This window comes from Sus scrofa, chromosome 9 (genome assembly GCF_000003025.6).
Source record: "Sus scrofa isolate TJ Tabasco breed Duroc chromosome 9, Sscrofa11.1, whole genome shotgun sequence".
Classification (NCBI taxonomy): domain Eukaryota; kingdom Metazoa; phylum Chordata; class Mammalia; order Artiodactyla; family Suidae; genus Sus; species Sus scrofa.
This window is the reverse complement of record NC_010451.4, coordinates 74,165,510-74,184,445: the sequence shown is the minus strand read 5'-3', so window position 1 is coordinate 74,184,445 and position 18,936 is coordinate 74,165,510. Positions and strand designations below refer to the sequence as shown.

The following is an 18,936-nucleotide window of genomic DNA, read 5'->3' as shown; positions in this document are numbered from 1 at the left end:
TTCCCATTTGAGGCAAGAGTATTTAAATGGCATTTGGAAATGCTTAAGAGTAAATACTCACATCCTCACCAGCCTTGCCAGGAGGGCCAGGTGGACCACGAGCACCAGCAGGACCCTAGGAAAATGAGAGACCCCTCATTGTGTTAATACTCTGTTAATAAACTTCTTGAAAAAATATTTATTAGAAAGGGAGAAATGTACTCACAGTCTGACCAGGTTCGCCAGGCTCACCAGCAGGTCCTTGGAAACCTTGAGGGCCCTAAAAGAGAACCGTATGTCACACTTCAAGCTTTTCTTTAATTCTTCGTCTTTTTACATAAGAGAGATTACAAATTTTGGTACTTACAGGGGCTCCAACTGCCCCAGGAGGGCCCCTAGGTCCCATCAAACCCTGTAAAGAGGACAGATATAGTTAGCACTGACAAGTTGGCATGACCTAGGATTGGGATAGACAGGATTTGCTTAGTGGTGCCATAGACATTTTGTGATGGACGAATGAACAGAATTGTCCTGGTTTAATTTCATAGTTTTTGTTCCTCCCAAGGAAGCAGTTAAGGACCCAAATTTCCTCCACTGTTTCTCTACCTTTTCTTTCACCTTTTCTCCTAATTCAAATCAGAACTCATTTGGATGAGTTGGGCACAAGTTCCTTAAAGATATACACTGTTGGGCATATTGAAGTTGCTGTAATGCAATGAAATAGTCTTTGAGCGGTATGGGATATACAACTGCTGTCCATACAGCAGACAGAGCATCTCCATGTGGATTCGCTTGATCACATATCATCTCTTCATATCATACTTAGTTAAGAAATTGATACTTTTATTGCCACAAGGGGCATAAATAAAAAAGGATCAAAAGTCTTTCTTAATGATTAAAGGGAGGGCTGTTATAACCTTATAGTTCCTTTAAGGGCTATTGGTGACTGATAAAAATGTCAAACAAAAGTGGATGTAGCGAGGGGTGAAGGAAAAATAAAATATTGAAACATCCTACTGGAAGAATCTATTATATGCTACTATTATTGAAGATATGGCTCAAATGACAGCAATTATTCTCCCCTTTGTTCTTCATTCTGTAGCTCACAGAGTAAAACAGAGTGTTTCTAATTGGGGAGCTAAATACATGTTCTTGAGTCCTCTTTGCAATAACTAGTGCCTGTGCAAACTCTTCTGTAGGGGCCATTCCTCTAACGGTGCAAATGTTGCACAGACAAGTCTTGGGTAATTTGTTCATGACACATCAACCATGGGGACTCTGCAGTCTGCCCCATTGTGTTAATGCCTAAAATGAAATAATGTGGATTTTATTAAAAAGCACATCATCCTAATTACAAGAATTATTTATTTGGTTTTATAAATTACTTACATGTTAGAAGAAACTGTCACTTTTCCATCAAAATAATATTTTAGGTATACATTAAAAATAATTTTCCTTGACATCATGAATTTTAATTATATTTATTCATTTTTCCATGTATTTGCAACAATTTCATTTACATAAAAGGTAGTTTATTTTGTGGAGGCTGTGAGACAGATGATGATTACTCATTAATTCAGAGACGAACCCTGTGGGGTTTTATAGTTATTGATTTTCCAACATGGAAAATTATTTTAATGCTTTATTGCTGCCTGTCTGTCCTATTTGTGAAACACATATCTGTTGATTACATATGTCTGTGAATGTGTGTGGATATGCAAGCTTAAATTATATTTCACTGATATTTAAAAGTAAAACATTCAGCTTTATGCTCCCCAGAGAGATGTTCCAAAGTCAGGGAAATCTGAAATCCATATTAATTTTCCAGGCTTATGTGCCTTTTTTGTTTTTTATTAATGCTTTACTTTTTTTTTTCTTTTTAGCTTCTTCTTGAGATATAGGTGCTGCTTTAAAACTGACTAATGTCCAGTGTTAGCTGAAATGGCTAATTTCAAATATCCAATATAAACAAAAGAAGATCTCTACTTCTTCATTGAAGATATGAATGTTTAAAATTACCATGCAAAATAAGGAAATTGGAAATCATCAATTAAAGGCATATTACTTCTCAAGTGAAAGTTCTAATTTACAGAAAATATTGTCTTGTCCTTACAGTGTATTAGCTTATTGCGGACCATTAGCTCCAGCAGAACATCTTTTGAAGACAGAGCACTGGATTCATTGTCCAGGTAAAATTTATATTTTAAAGACATTTAACTTGAGGCAAATAAATACCTGTGTTTGGAAATAATTAAAATCACTAAATTATGTGTGGGTATGTGCTAAACTGCAGTGTTTAATCAACTTAACGTTTTTACTTCCAGCAATTTTCTCCTCTTTTCTATACATACTAGTATATATTTTGTTTGCCTCTATCAGTTTTTTCCCCCAACACATCTCATTAATACTTGTCAGAAGGTTCACTTGTTAAAGATAGACCATCATTATCATATTCGCTCCTATATTGATTTATAATAAATCAGGCTTTAAAAAAGAAATGTTTATCAACATGGATAAAAAGAAATATTTCCTATATTGTTAATTCCTCGCGGGAGGGTGAGAATCTGCCATATCACTGCTGTATCCCAGATGCATAATGCAGTTTGGGTTTCATTGAAGACAACTGGTAAATATTTGAACAAAGTAAGGTTTTATTCAAGCACTAGATACACAAGCCATGATGTTGCTTGAATATCACACATCTTGCCTGGTGGTTAGTCCTAGTTCTGTCATTAACCACATGTATGACCTTGGAAAAGGGCTTAATCTCTCTACAAAGAACATAAACAGGCTAGACTAGAACTTGCTGATCCTTTCCAGCAAGTTTATAGAACTTATTAGTTCTGGGTCTCTGTGAGTTGTTTATAATTCTAGGCAATGTTAAAGTTAAAATGTTAATTTAAAAAATAATCCAAGTGATCACTCTTCTGAAGTAAATTGATTTACCTAAGTTATGGTTACTATAACCAGTGATTATTTCTTGGATATAAATATCTAATCTATCCTAATGAGGCACATTGATAGGGAAAATTAAACCCACCAACCTAGGCTTAGATGTTTATGGATTTCAATACAAAAATAATTGTTTTTATCTGATCTAAGTATTGGGTGTTAATCTAGATAGCTAAATAAATGGCAATATATAAAGTAAATTCTCTCTTCAGTAACTTTTTGGCTAAAATAAAAAGAGATAAGCATACCATTGGTCCAGGGCCAGCTCCAACTCCTTTTCCATCATACTGAGCAGCAAAGTTCTAGATGGGAGAAAAAAAAATATAATAACTATTGGCCATGTAGTTCATTTCTTTATTCTACTTCTAAAGATTTTTCTATTGTTTAAAAGAGAGCAATAGGGGAGTTCCTGTCATGGCTCAGTGGAAACAAATCTGACTAGCATCCATGAGGACGTGGGTTCAATCCCTGGCCTCGCCCAGTGGGCTAAGGATCTGCTGTTGCTGTGAGCTGTGGCGTAGGTCGCAGACGCAGCTTGGATCCTGTGGTTGCTATGGCTGTGGTGTAGGCTGGCAGCTACAGCTCCAGTTCGACCCTTAGCCTGGGAACCTCCATATACTGCAGGTGCAGCCCTAAAAATACAAAAAAAAAAAAAAAAAAAGGAGAGAGCAATATTTTTTTGACATAATTATTAGTTTAGAATTCCATATTGAGCTAAATTCCTAAAAATTCAGGAGAAATATGTTTAAAATTTAGTCCACACCTAGTTTGAAACAGGAAGTTTTCTTACCTTATTTTTGAAACTTTTCCTGCGCTCACTCAAATCCCCACTCCCTGCTTGTACACGGAAAAAGAGAGCTTTCTAAACTTTAAGAGTCTGTGAGGGTCCCTGATAAATTAAGCAGAAACCAAGAGGACAACTTTGCATTTCTACCTGTTGCCCTGCTCCTCCAGAACTACACAAAATGACTAAGAGACCTTTTTCTTGCTAGAGTTTCAAAAAGGATATAAAGACTTTTCAAGTTTAGAGGAATATTAAATTAAAATGCCCCTTGGAAGATTAAACTTTTAAAAAATAGTTCACAGTAATGGCTTTACTGTTAAAGATCTTTCTTATAGTGGTAGATCTATTAAAGAAGGTGCTTTTTAATGCACTCAGTAGATAAGCAATCATAATAAGATCTTTGGGGGAGAAAGGTCTTATTTTACTGGCGTACAGTTGGGTATTAGAATCAGACTTCTGATTCATAGTGCTAACCAATTAAGCAAATATGTTTTCCTTCCTGCAGTGAGGCCATTTGGCACTCATACCATTGTTAAAGACATAAAGCTAAAAGAAGATATTAATGAAAAAAGGAAATGTACTTTTCTCAAATTAGTTTCAGGCAAATTAAACCAAAAACTGCTTTGAATGTTGGTTCATCAGACTTCAAGCCAAGGAGAATAAAAAGAGTAGGATGTTTGTGAAATTGCTTAAGATCAGGGATTTCATTTATAATTCAATCTAATCAAACTCTTTAATAATTCAACACCTCTTATTTGTGCCCTACTGATAAAAGATATTAAATCCCCAAATTAAATAAAGGTCGTGAGGACTGCAGCTACCTTCAGTGAACACAAAGATCTGTCCTGTAATTGACAAGGGCTCACAAAGAGATCGGGCAAAGCAGAATCTTGAATGAAGAAAGCAAAGAAATGAAATAAAATAATTATACTAATATCCAAATAGCAGACTCTCCCTTAAAACCACTAAAAATAATTTCTACAGTAAGTCTTCTTCCATAGAGGTATGAGAAGCTGAAGATAGCTAAATGTTAGCAATACTTAAGACACCTTACCCCGCCAAGACCAGGGGGGCCAGGAGGACCAGGTGGACCAGGAGGGCCTGGGATACCATCATCACCATCTCTGCCTGGTGGGCCTGGTGGACCCTGTTAGGTAAAAAGTGAGTTTTCAGCATTAGACAGACTCGTAGAAACCTATTCTTCCAAAAAGAGACCTCAGAATACATGTAGTAATATTAGTTGGTCAGAATGCGTAAGTGGTGTGGAAATTTAAAATGTCAGATTTGTCACTATTGACATGGGTCTATTTGAGAAGGAGGTTTAGTAACTCATATCTGAAGAAGATGCAAGACAAGATAATTCCTCTTAGAATAGGAATATCTTAGCCATTTGATATTAATTCATATCGAAGCTCCAGTATTCAAATAAAGATGACAATTATAGCTAAATTTTATAGTTACAAATTTGTGCACAGTGATGTACTGTATATATTGATTATCAGCTTCTGACTACTTAATTGTTTTGGTATGTTATGTGTGAAAAGTAAATTAATTGATAACTAATAGTTATTTCATCACAGGGTAGAAAATCTTGCAGATTTCCTACCATTAGCCCTATTTATGTTGTTAAAGTAATTTACTGGTATAATCCTACCTCTAACAGATTGCTTGAGTAGAAGAGATTTAAGTCTGTTCTTTTTCAATAGATACAAGATATAGGTTTTTATAGAGTGACAAAAGTGTCATATAATGAAAACCATATGGTTGAACATGCCACATGAATGTAGCACGGAGATCTAAGAATACCATGAAGAAAATGTAAGCCTAACTTGTACATTTATTACTTTAGATAGAAACATGTTGTTGACTGCTGTTTCGCTATTATTCCTAGCCTACATAAGAGATCTTACTTGAAAAGCAAACAAAGCACATTAAAAAGAGAAGGGCCATGTGGTGGTAGGTAGATACATTTCTATTATGTATATGTTGGATAGGTCAACTAAAAACAAAGAAAGATAGACCATGCAAAGAATATGCCTGTCTATAATAATAGTTCTGCTTTTTTAAAGGATAATCTTGACCTAAAAAGAATATCGATTATATATAATAATGCTCATTCACTTCTTCTGTAAGGCATTATCTGCTTAAAAGGTAGGCAATTATCTGGATACATAATATTCTTATAAATTGTCAGTCTCCTGTAGATTCTAATATGTAGTTATTAAAATATGGGCCAGAGCCCTTTAATAGTTCAAAAATTACACACCCTTTCTCCGCGTGGTCCTCTATCTCCAGTTGGGCCCTACAAGGAAGATACAAATGGCACAATAATAAATGTCTAAGCAATTTCCAGTGAATGAGCAAAGCATTCTTGATAATAATTAGTTGGTAAGGCTGATCTAACCATAATATTATGAGACAGTAGCTATAAAAATGGTACAATACAATAGATGAAAGTATTTTGTTTTTATTATAATTACATGTAATTTTTTTAAACTGGGAGATTGGAGGCTGTAGTCTTTAGCATTAGGCCAATATTATAACCACAATTTTTAGAAAGATGATTTCTATGATAAAATCATTTTTAACATTCATAACAATATATTTACATAGTCAATGCCCTTTAAAATAAACTTTTGTTTACTATTCATAATTAGCATAATATTCATTCTATCTCTAGAATAAAAAATAAGTCTTTTTCTCCCTTTAGCATGTAAAGCACCAATTGTATAAGTATAATTAGAGATGATTCTGGAAGATAATAAAGCTTTGTTATCTTAATCATCAGAGCTACTTTATCTCATGGTTTAGCTAATGCATATTCATATTGGCAAAATCTTAACAAAGTATTTTTTCGTAGTCTACTATAAATTTAGTTGAATTCTAAGTTATCTCTGATTATTTTAGATATTATGGAAAAATAATGGACTCTTACCTTTCTTGCAGTTGCCTACAAAAGAATAAATAAAAGATTATTATGAGAATTGTATATGTACATTTTAAAATGTCTCCCATTTCTGTGTAGTATACAAACATATCTACAGAGTATATATATTGTGTATTACTATTATCTTAATATTTCAAATTAATAATTTTATATTTTACTATTAAATTAAATATGCACAGAACCAAGATATATACTTATCTGTAATTATGCCTCAAATTCAATTCACAAGCTAAGAATTTATTCATAATACTCTTGCAAATGATTCCAAGGGAGCGATAAGATTCTCTAGTGTGGTGAAGTCTTCTACTTTGTAGTAGCTGATGCTAAAACCCAGACTTCCACTGGATTATTTACTCTCTTATTGGTGTTCATTTTAGGGTGGTCTTATTCAGTGGCCCTGCCCATTCTGGAAATTGGGGTGGGTACTTTCTAAGGCAGCCAGAGAGGTTTGGCTGCCATAACTCTTGATGATTTTTTTTGAAAATTCAGGTTGGTCAATACTAATATAGCCTCCCATTCCTTCCCTGAGAAGACATTACTATGGCGAAGGCAATCAAAGTTTAAAATAACAATTTCTAAATATAATTTGACTCACCTCTTGTAAAGCTAGAGAGGAAAGGGGAAAGAAAGAAAGAATTATTAGTATTATTTCATTGACCACTGGCAGTGATTAACAAATGGATATATTAGTTTATAAAATTGACTTAAAGAACCATTTGTATTTTTTATTAAGAATATTCTAATGACTTAGAAATTATGCAGGTCAAAATTATGGCAGGGATCAGCAGGGGTGATTTTTTTTCAATATTAATATGTAAATATATTTGAATTAAATTATTAATTATTTACAATTATATAAATGCTGTGAAATATTAATGTGTCTAAAGGATATTTCTAATGCTTAGTAATTAAGATGGTAAATTGCACAGGTGAATCATTGAATGTGAGCAAAAACAGGAGATTGATGAGAAAATTATTTGTAGTTTAGATAATTTTTGATACTTAAAATTTTAAAAAGGGGAAATTTTAGGAAAGTATGTTACCTAAAGTAGGCTTTGTTTTTCATAAAACGTTAAAGTTACTGAGTTTGTACCATTCTTAATGTCCTTTTTCAAAAGGCCTAATTTGCCAGTTAGTCACCGTGAAAATGAATTCATTTGGACATCTGAAATTTTGCTTTAAATAGTTCACTTAAATTAGGTAAGGTCATTTTACCAGTATGTATCACTTTTGTCTGTGATAAAGAATTGCTCTGTATAAATGGAAAAACTGTGGATTAAAGATCTAGAAAAATAATGGGAAAAATACTAAAGTCATATCCTCCCCCTTTGCCATAATTGCTATAAGTCCTTAAAGACTGAATTCCTCACCTACGGTATAAAAATTATAGGTTAACACAGGATATACGTGTGGCCAAGCTGGCAACAAAATGAATCACCCCTAAAAATTGCTCTAATTAAAGTGGCCAAGAATTGTGTCATTTGGAGTGAGAACATCTGTTGCAACAGTCACAATTCAGGGGGGTGGACCACATCCAGCACTGACATTTAAGGGCAATTTATGAGAATTACTTTTAATTTAGGAAAATGATATGTTTACTTCATTGTGTTCATCAGTAGGAAGAATAATTATGCCTGGACTTGATTAATGGAAGTCCTTATGATTTTGGAAATTTGCCTTTTAATTATTCAGACTGAGCCATTTTGAAGAATGTGTGTTTGGTAACTTTTATTCCAGACCGTGGCTGGATGTTGATCAGAAGGTGAATTTCCCATTGCCCTTTGTACCTTCAAACTTCCCGAGGTCTATTTTCATCTTTTCTCTAGAAGCCAACTCTTTACCCCTCACTCTCATTTCATAAAAAATGAACTTGGTAGTGTGAATTTGTTCAAAGCAGTTATTGTTTAGTATTCATAGTGTATATACTAAAAGTGGATGGAGGGAGAAAACACGCACACAGAAATACATAAGTAATGATGCAATGGTAGACACCGTGGCATATGTGGGTGGAGCAAACATTTTTGAATTGTTGGGTGTGGCCAGATACTCCTCTTACCCCATCAAGCCAATATCTTTGTCTGGTAATTAGTCGGCCATTTTCAAGACAAAACCAGACTCTCTTCATTCTATCTAGACCTGGAAATCTGGTTTTATAACCTACAGCTGGAAAGCAGCCTTGGAGCCCATCTAATCTCTATGCTGCATTTTATAGTAAAGGCTCAGTTTGACTTGCCTAAGGTCACATGATAAATTAGTGGCAAAGTCATGGGAAAAACCCCAGTCCCATGAGTCTCAGATCAGTGTTGACATTTCCCAACTTGGTATGTTCAGGATGTCTGCTATTGTGACCATGTTAAAGAGATAACTCTCAGGCTCAATAAAAGAGCAGATTTTAGATAAATAATGTTACCATTTCCATGACCAGATAATGAATTGAGAAATTAATTTTACTTTTCAGAATGTATCCATTTTTCTCCCCAGGATACACTTACTAGCTATTGGGATTGGCTTCAATGAGAAATGTAGATCATTCTCAGTATAAACCTGCAGTCTTTAAATGGGGTTCCATCAGCCCTAAGTCTCGGCCCCAGTGCTCTCATTGTCCTCCCTCCAGAGGGCGCCTCAGAGTCGTCATCATCCAGACTAGTCTTAAAACACCCTGAAGAGAAAAAGCCTTTAGGGGGTGAGTTTTTAATTACTAAATTAAAGGGCTTTGTAAACTAAGCCCCAAGTTTCACAAGGTGGGCATCGGTGCAGTTTTAGGCGGAGGCCTTTGCCTGCCTTCATCACTTCAGTTAATATCTCATTCTTAAGGAAAAGTCTTTGAGCTTCATTAACGGGAAGAGTCAGACCAAGTTAACAGTCTCTGAGTTAAAAGTAACCTAACTTCTGGCAAGAGTCGAGCCTTTTTTGTTTTCATTTCTAAAGTCTTTTCCATGTTTTTCATCACTGCCAGCTTTCCTCCACATGCCAGAAAGCCTTCCCTCCAAGCTGTATCTAGAACTTTGTTTAAGGTTTCCTTTTCAGACCAGGATGCCCACCCATCTAACTCTTTCCCAGACTGCCCCAAACAAGCTGAAGGCACTTACATTGGCATGTTGCTAGGCACGAAGTTACTGCAAGCAGCAACAAAGTCCGCGTATCCACAAAGCTGAGCATGTCTACCACTTAGACATGCAGACTCCTTGTGTAGCAGAGCCCCTGGGTCACCGGCGGAGGTATCACCTGGCGGGCGCAGGCATGCAGTCGTGGCCAGTACCTCCAACTTTGCCGAAACCTCCTGCCGCCTGGGTGCTAAAATAATAAAGCCCGTATCTGCCCTATTTATACGGCCAAAGTTTCTCTGGCCGGAGGGTGCCTCCAAAAGCGCTTCCACCAATGGGAGGGCTGGGGCTGGGGGCCCGGGCAGCCACAGCTGGGAGGAGACTGCGGGGGCGCAGAGGAGGGAGAGGAGGAGGGGGGAGGGACGTGGCCAAGGGGCTGGCTTCTTAAATTGGTTCCATTCTTTTTGAGGACGTGGACACTTTTGAGGCTTTCAAGGGGAAACTCTGACTCGCTGTCTGCATACCTCCGCCCTCCCCATCCCCCCGGCCTTCGCCCGCCCTTTCCAAGTTTGGAAACACTTTTGGACACGTCGGAGAGCTCTGCTGACACCAACGTGGGCAGAGTTTGCAGATCTCGGGGCAGCAGGGCAGCTGTAGAGGGGAAGGGAGCCCAGAGATCAAAGCAGGAGCTGTCCAGCCCTACCTACCTTGTGCCCTGCGGGCCACTGGCAGGGTGGAGCGCCCGGCAGGCGCGGAGGGGGCTAGGGAAGAGGGAGCAAGGATCCGACAGCGTGGCGCAGCTGGAGGCCGCCCTCCCTCCGCCCCCTGCACCCCGCCCCCCACCCCCGCCCAGCTTTTCTCCAGCTTTGGGTCGTGTGAGCACCCACTTTTTCAGCAGTAACGCTCCCTCTCTCTTCTGGCTCCAGGAAAGGGTGAGGTGGGGGTGGGGGTTCTATCTGTAGAGGGTTGAGTTGGGAGTCTGAGGACGCCCACTGCTGGGAGGATGGGGAGGGGAGCAGGCTAGGGGCAATGTTGCATCCTCCATCAGGGTGGATGTGCTTTGGGAATGCCCGACTAGACCATGCCATCGGAGAAATTCTGCAACCTCCCCACTCCCTTCTGTTGAGACTGATTCTAAACTGAGGCAGTGGGGATTACTTGGCCCTGCCAAGTGATTGCACCTGATGAACCGAGACAGACCTCTCTTGGCAGTGTTTCTGAGGTTGCATGGAAAATCCAGCCCCTTCCCTTCAGGTTTCCGATCTCCCCACTCCTCCTCTGCCCAGACTTCTTGTCTGGGTTTACCAGCTCCATCCTGAGCTGGACTCAGATGAGTCTCCAGTGAGTCCCTGCATCACTCTCGTCCCCTCTGCCAACTCATCTACCCCACTCTTACAGGAGACACCCAAGCACCTTCCAGCTCCTCTCCAAACCTTGAGGAGAGAGCTTAGCCCGTAATAGGGACTTCTGATTTGAGTTTGGGATACAGGGAGTCTTGTCTGGTAATACCTCAAGCAGCGCTCCCACCAGCATGGCTGTTAGCTCTCTCCCTAACACCCAGCCTCCTTCTCCCCTTCCCACTCTGTTCCCCAGCAGGGAGAGGAGGAACTGGGCCCTTGACCCTGAGGCACTGGAAATGAGAGGCCAGAGCTCCTGAGAATCCAGAGTACTGAGTGCAGTCAACTTCAGTGGATGGCCCTTTTCCCAACCCTCTTGAGATTCATTCCAGCAGTCTCAGCGGAAAGGCCATCATTCTGGGGCTGTGCCTCTGCTTGCCCAGCACCCCAAGTGAGGCAGCCATTCTCTCCCAGAAGTCAATGCAAAAGGGCATCTTTAGGTCAGTTTCATTGCCACCAAATAGAAATGAGTGGGCCGTAGCTCTTCGCTAATCTTTTTTCCTTTCTTTCCCCCATCTCTTCCCTCCCCACCCCCACACTTTAAGGAAGAATTTCTGCCTAAATTAACTCTATCAGCAGCTACTATAAACCAAAGGGATTGAATATTCTTAAGCTAGTTTCTTCCTCTAAGCTTAAAAACAAACAAAAAATTAACAGAAACAAAAGACAACAACCAAAAATTGTAATTAACTTTTCTTTTATTCTAATTAAGAGCACTGATTTGGGAGATAACTTTGAAAGACTTTTTGAAATTGTAGAACATTTTTTGGGAATGTGATTATAATTTCACTTTTAGCATAACAAAATGCTCAGCAATTTTTGAGAATTAGAGAAATTCAAGCACCCATTTATAAACTAAAGGAAAAATATCTCTGCAGAGTAAACTGATAACTGGGAAAGCATTCCTGGAAACTGATGGAAATACCAAACCAAACGCTGCTGGGCTCCCTCCCTGCTGATGTGGCAGGGTTTGAAGCAGGCAGTTAGGTCAGTTGTCTGCATTTGGTGGGAGGCCCTGGATCTAGAGGAAACAATGAAAATGGAGAAAACTGAAAGGGAATTTTTTTTTTTTTTTAAGTGGGAGACAGATTTTCATTCCAGCAATTTTTACACATTATTTTGATCTTCTCTTTCTCTTACTTGTCACTTACTGGGGAAGATAGTTAACTAATTGTTTGTGTTATCAGAGGGCTTCTTTAATGCTTACGTTTAGGTCTCTCTTAAATATTTTGTGCCTCCAAACAGTGAGAGGCTTTGTGAGTGGATAGGGGTGGGGCTAGGAAGGGAGGTGACCCAAAGCCTAAACTGAGTGTTTGGGGGATGGCTGTGATGATGTGTGTGAGTGTAGGAGAAGCCTTCGTGACTCGGTGGAGAGGAGATTGGAGACTAAATAGGAGGAAAAAAGAGTAAGGGAATAGAGTAGGGTAGAGACTGAGAGTGGAGGAGTGGGGAGAAGGAAGAAGAGATCAAGACCTCCATGTTTTGCTATTAGACATTTAACACCTGGGTTCCTATTCCTAAATCATTCTCTGCTGAAAAAAATAGGATCACTTCAGCTTACTGCAACTCACGGATTACAAACCGAGCTATACCTTGAAGTATGGCAAGAGGAGGATTGAGAGTTCCACTGATTTAAAAAATGTGGAACAGCCTGATAAGACTTTGCTGTTTTAAGCTTTTATTCCTTTCTTTTCTTTGATCAAGTTTAGTGTCTGACATCTCCTTTCAAGCATTTTTGAGGTTCTACCCTGTGGGAATTGCTAATACCACACTTCTTATTCTAGTTCTAGTTGAGTTGGGTTTTTGCTAAGATGGTATTAGCTGATAATTAAGGTGGTAGCTGAGAAGGTTTGACGTCTGACTTCTCTCTGTGATAGTTATTTGGAAGGCTCGGAGATGCCTGCTCTGCATCACATCACTTGGGTCATCCAATTCTCCATGATTATGTAAGACCAGATTAATATTTATTCAAGTACTGTTTAGTGTTGTACCAGGCATTGTGCTGCTTGGTGGGTATATAACATGGTTATTGCCCTTAGGGGGCCTATAGTGTGTTGGAGATTAAGAGAACAATATGAGGAGTACTGGGATGGGGGAGTACAGGGTTCTTACCTATTTATGGGAGTATTTAAGATGGATACCTAATCTAGAGTTAGGTAGGTGGAATCAAAGAGGGCTTCCTAGAGGATGGCACAAGTTCAAGCCATAAATACGAATAGGACTTAAAGAGATGAGGGAGAGATCAAGGCACAGAGCCGTTAGAAAATTTGGGATTTCTGAGGAATAAAAGCATTTCACCAGGGTGGGTTTGTGGAGGGAACTGGGGAGAGCAGAGGAAGGAGCTGGTGATGAGATTGGTGGGTTTAGCAGGATCCATATCAAAAAGCACCCTTTCAGGTGTTCTGGTGTTTGTGTTTTCTTGACCATGCTATAGGGAGAATTTGGATGATTTTAAGCAGAAAACTTGTGTAATGAGAGAGTGCTTTAAAAAAAGATGACTGTGGCAGCAGTGTAGGGAAATGATTAGAAGTAGAAACCAATTAGGAGGCTGCAATAGTAATTCTGAAGGAAAATGATGGTGTCCTATGGTAATGGAGGTAGAGTTGGAGAGAAGGTGGTAGACTTTGGAAATATTTTGTGAGTAGAAGAAAAAGACTGACATTTGGTTGCAGGGAGTGAGGGAGAAGGACTTGGGGAGCATCATCAGGTTTCTTGGCTGAGCAGCTGGCTGCCTGGAGGTAACATCCATTGAACAAAGGAGATTTGGGGTGAGGGAGAAGAGTATGAGGAAGTGTGGAAGAAGAGGATGAGGAACACATCTGAGTGTGTTCAGTTTGGGGTGAAATGGATCACTCAAGTGGATAGGGCTCACTGAAGATCAGATATTTAGGTCTGAAGTCCAAAACTTATACTTGGCCTTGATTTAGGAATAAGGAATCCAGCAGATTACTGATGTCACAGGAGTGGATGAAATCCCCCAGGTTGTAAGTGTGAATGGAAGTAAATAATAATAAAACCTCAGGACAAAAGACTGAAGAGCTCCGGCATGGAAGCAGTGGACAGTAGAAGAAGAAAATCCATAAAGACAGCTAGGAAGGAGCAGCCACATAGAACGGAGGAAAACAAATAGTGTCTCCATCCCAGAAGGCAAGGGAAAAGGTTGTTTGGGAGGAGGATAACAAGAGAAGTCAGTCAAGTAAAGGTGAAAAAGATGACATAAAATAGCAAGTTGGTGTTCATTAGTGACCTTGGTGAGGGTGGTTTCAGTGAAGTGGAATCTTGCTGAGAGAAAGTGGAAGAGTGAAGAAATAAACACATCTAAAGTAGAATTTAAGTTACATCAGGAATATAATAGGAGTCAGAAGAGAGCTGGGATATAGTTTAAGGGTGATGTTGGGATTAATATGGAAGAGAATTATGTATGTTACAATGAGGCCCTCCTAAGCAGGTGTTTGATTTTAACACAAGTCCCATTTTAAAGCCTTCCATTGAAATATTCTTCTCCTTCCTTAGGTTTCCTACATAATACTCCTTCTCGTTTGCTTTTTAGTACTGAAACAAGGAGAACTTAAGTGCTTACAGATTAGGAAAAAAAACCAAAACTTGGTAGTGAATGATCATCTTTTTTTTCAGGACGTGCCTTTAAAATGTGTAGCCAGTCAATTTAGGTCATAGTTTTTGAATCCCAGTTTAATCTGGAGAAGTCATCTGGAGTGCCCATTTTTCATGTTTAGAAGTATAAAATAGACAACCACTTCTTTACTTAAGCACAACTGAATATTCTAGAGTACAGATTGTATGGATATAGGTGTCCTGTGGAATCTTGTTATTGACTATTCCAAATCCTATAATTCAGAGGAATGTATTAGCAAACACAACATTCAGCTTTTGCATCCATCTTTTTCTTTGAGAAGACTCTGATTACATTTCTTCAGCTAGTTCCAAAGCCATCCTTAAATTGAAGAGCACCAGAAACTGAGGCATTCCAGAGGTTCACCCTGGCTTATTAGGACTTTGGTTGGCTTGGTTTCTAGACTCATATTTTTCAATTCTTTGCAAGTGGTTGGAAGAAATAAGGAGAACTTTATTTCAGTTACAATTTAAGACTCTAGGTGTAAGTAATTGATTGATTCACCCATTAAATTGAATTGAGATATATTACCTTTAGAAAAAGAATTATAAAGACTTAATTATATATGATACCATATTTAGAATTTATATAATTTATACTTCATCTTTTAAAAATAACTAGCAAATTAAGTTAATGGTATTACTGACAAAGTTTTTATAGTTTAAATCTGATGTTGACCTTTAGAATTCTCTACTTGCATAGATAATCTTCCAGTTCGTTAATGTGACATCATAACTACATATTATATAGTGTGTTAAGTACTGTGTTAGGAATTTTATGTAAATTATCTCAGACCTGCAAAAATTTTGGTGGGGTATTATTCTGAAGTTTACAAGTGAAAAAAAATGAGGCATAGAGAGGAGAAATGGCTTGTCTGAGGCTTCCCAAACATGCTAGAATAGGTCAAGTCCACTCTTGGGTTTCAGTCTGTCACCTATTGTACATTTTCAAAATGCCTTGTACTTCTAATATCTAGTAGCTATCACAGTGATAATGGATTAACTAATTAAAGGGGTTAATTGTTCATTGACTGGCTTCACTTTAATGTGAAGTCTTTAATAGCAGAGACAATGCCTATTTTGTTCACACTTGCAACCCTAGATCTCAGTATGGTGCCTGGAGAATAATCAATGCTCGACAAATATTTACTCAACAAATGAAGACTGATTTGGTATGACATAACTGGAGAATGTGGAACTTTAAATTCTGGTTGTCTTCTTCACTGATGGTTTACCATTTAAACCACACACAAAATTTTATTAACAGCTAAAAGTGGCAATCAACCATGAAATTTATTTGAGTAATATGTGAATATACCTAATAGTAACACAATTATTCCTTGATATAATCATAAAGATTTTATTTTATTAAGTAAAATTTATGAAGGACAAAGTGAAGGATAGGAAAAAGCTAATTTTATTAATTTTAAAGCCACACAATTTTAGAGTTGGAAGACAACTTAAATATCATCCAAATCATAATCATAATTACAGTGTGTGGAATCAGGATTTCTTTTCTGCCATATTTCTAATGTCTGGCAAACTCCAGTTACACAGCAGGTATTCAGTAAGTTTTAGTTGCATGAATAATACATTTTATAGATGAGAGAAGATGCCTAGGGAGGTTGTGTGACTGGCCAGCTTATGGTGGACCTGTAACCAGGGGTCTTCTGATTCCCAGTCTCCTGTTCTTTTCTTTAAATTAAAATAACATCCAGTATTTGCCTGGAATATTTTGCAATATTTAGCCTTTGCAACAATCTGAAGATTAGTTATTATTTTACAGAGGATAAATTGAGGCTCAACAAAGTTAAAGAGAGTCTCCAGATCAGTGATTCTCCAAGTACGGTCGGTCCCTGGGCCAATAATATTAGCATCACCTTAAAACTTGTTAGAGATTGCACACCCCATCTCAGACCTACTAAATCAGAAACTCCAGGTGTGGTTTAGTAGCAATCTGTGTTTTAATAGCTCTCCGGGTGATTTTTTTATTGAGGAATGTGATTGTTATGGTTACAATTTAATTTGATAGACCTACACCTAGTACCATGGAGACTAGATATGAGCATGATAGGTTAGAAAAGGGGAAAGTGCAGTTAAGAAAATGTTAACTCTTTTTCTCTCTTCTCTCTCACTCCCGAGAGCCCCCTCCACATCCATTTTTGCTCTCAAATATATCTGTTGACTTAATGCTTCTTTTCTTGATTCTCCTTGGTTCAAGAGGATGGGTAGCTGAACATTCTGAAAGGCCAAAATTGTTCTTCAACAGTATTTGTAACATCAAAGGAAGATTGTTTTTAATCCCCCCTTTTTTTTGCTGATCAAAAACTTTAAGGCTATCTGTGTAACATAACCTTTATAGTGGAAAAATATCTGTTGAGGGATATACCTTAACTCTTCAAGAAACCTGAGTATGATTATGATTGGCCTAGTAGTTAGAACTTGGTGCTAGTGAAGTCTGGTTTGTAGCATCAGTTCCTCTCTGGGACAACTAACTTCTGCCTGTTACAGTTCCTCGGAATTCACCCCTCTGTGAATCTGTAGTGTAATTCCCTGGATAATTAAATAGTTCAGATGAGGCAGGAAAGATTCATGGTTAACTGCAAATGCATTACTTATTCTAGAAAATACCCGCCAAAGCCCAGGTGATGTTTCAAAACGTTTTATTTCTACATTGATATCAACGACATATGCTTCTATTCCCTATAGTTCCCATGTCATGTTTTGATACTTGAGTTAAAAGCACAGGCCAGAGCCTTTTAAAATGGACTTTCCTTCTGAAGCACCCAAGGGAGTAAAAAGAATGTGTATATATGTACAACTGGATCACTTTGCTATATAGCAGAAATTGATAGAACAGTGTAAATCAACTATAATAATTTTTTTTTTAAAAGAAGGGAATAGATCTTCCTATGCAGAACTTCAGAATGTGAAAGATGCTAAAACAATCACAGAGGTCACTGTTTTTGCCTGTGGGTCCCTGCTGGGTTTTCTGACAGGATGCTTACTTTACAACTGTGGCTACTTAGGCACAACTGCAAACCCAGTCATGCCCAGACTCTGGAAACAGGCCCTGTCCTTGTAGAAGATGAGTTGAGGAAGCTCTACTGCTAGCATTTTCTAACTGCTGTTCATTGGACCTGACTCTGTGGCATTCTTCTTTTGCCTGGGCTTCATGCTCCTAAAACCCAGTCTACATGTTAAGCCCATTCTTACAACATATCTCTTATCTGGTCTTCTTGTACCTGAGTTTCTCTTTTGATAATGTGGTTGTTTTCACTCTGGCTTTATTCACTCTTCAGTTATTCATTCTTTCATTCACTCAACAAACCTACTCTCTATGCTGGAAACTAGGCCTGAGATACGATCTTGGCAACCCAGCCTTTTCTGACACTCTGGAGACAAGAGTCCTGCCCCTCAACTTCAGCACCCTGTGTCCATGTTCTACAGTGTATGGTTGCAGACCTGCCTGCCTGGATTCTACTTCCCCAGGGCTCTATACTCCAGCACCTGTTGAAACACCTGCATTCCTTCTTGCAGGGCCTCATTGATGGCACTTCAGGCTTGGCCATCAATGTGCTAGTTATCTCTGTGCTTTCCCTGCTTCTGACTTCCAGCTATTGCTTGCAGCTGAGTCCATTACTGCTGCGACTGCTCCCAGTCTCCACTTTTCTCTCAAAATCTCCATCTGAGAGAAAAGAATGGGCTTTACCACTTCCTCCAGCCACAACTTGCTTTGTATTATATACTCAGCAATCAGCAATGGAGTTCCAATTATGTGCCAGGTGCAGATGCAGGATACAGGGATAAGATATAGATTCCAATCCCAGGAGACATCACAAATACAGTAGATATCATCTTACCCTCCCCAGTTGTGACGTTAGGGAGATATTTCAGTTGGAGATACTTAAGATTTTAGGGGGAAAATAAGGTTACAAAGGGATTAAAGGCAAGCCCTTATAAATCTCTGTATCATCTCTGAAGCACAACCATCAAGACAGCATGCTAAATGAAGAGAGTATCAGTGACATTTTTCACGTCTTAAATTACTAATAATGGTTATGGTACAATTGCTTTCCATTTACCATCTCTTGCTCAATAGAAATTTCTCAGGGTCTTTCTCCCCTGCCATTTCAATGAAATGCCCATAAATTTGCTTTGCTTTGCTGAAGAAAATATGCATATGAAAAGATTTTCCCCCCC

At 38.4% G+C, this 18,936-nt stretch overlaps 1 protein-coding gene across 1 annotated transcript in view; it reads right to left on the bottom strand.

Moving 5' to 3' along the window:
- Positions 1 to 9,962, bottom strand: part of COL1A2 (collagen type I alpha 2 chain) — a 35,924-nt gene extending 25,962 nt beyond the window's left edge. Inside the window, 9 exon segments of the mRNA NM_001243655.1 lie at positions 62 to 115; positions 206 to 259; positions 347 to 391; positions 3,180 to 3,233; positions 4,770 to 4,862; positions 5,982 to 6,017; positions 6,651 to 6,665; positions 7,258 to 7,268; positions 9,752 to 9,962. Of these exon segments, the coding sequence (NP_001230584.1) occupies positions 62 to 115; positions 206 to 259; positions 347 to 391; positions 3,180 to 3,233; positions 4,770 to 4,862; positions 5,982 to 6,017; positions 6,651 to 6,665; positions 7,258 to 7,268; positions 9,752 to 9,821 (432 nt within the window). The 5' untranslated portion in view covers positions 9,822 to 9,962.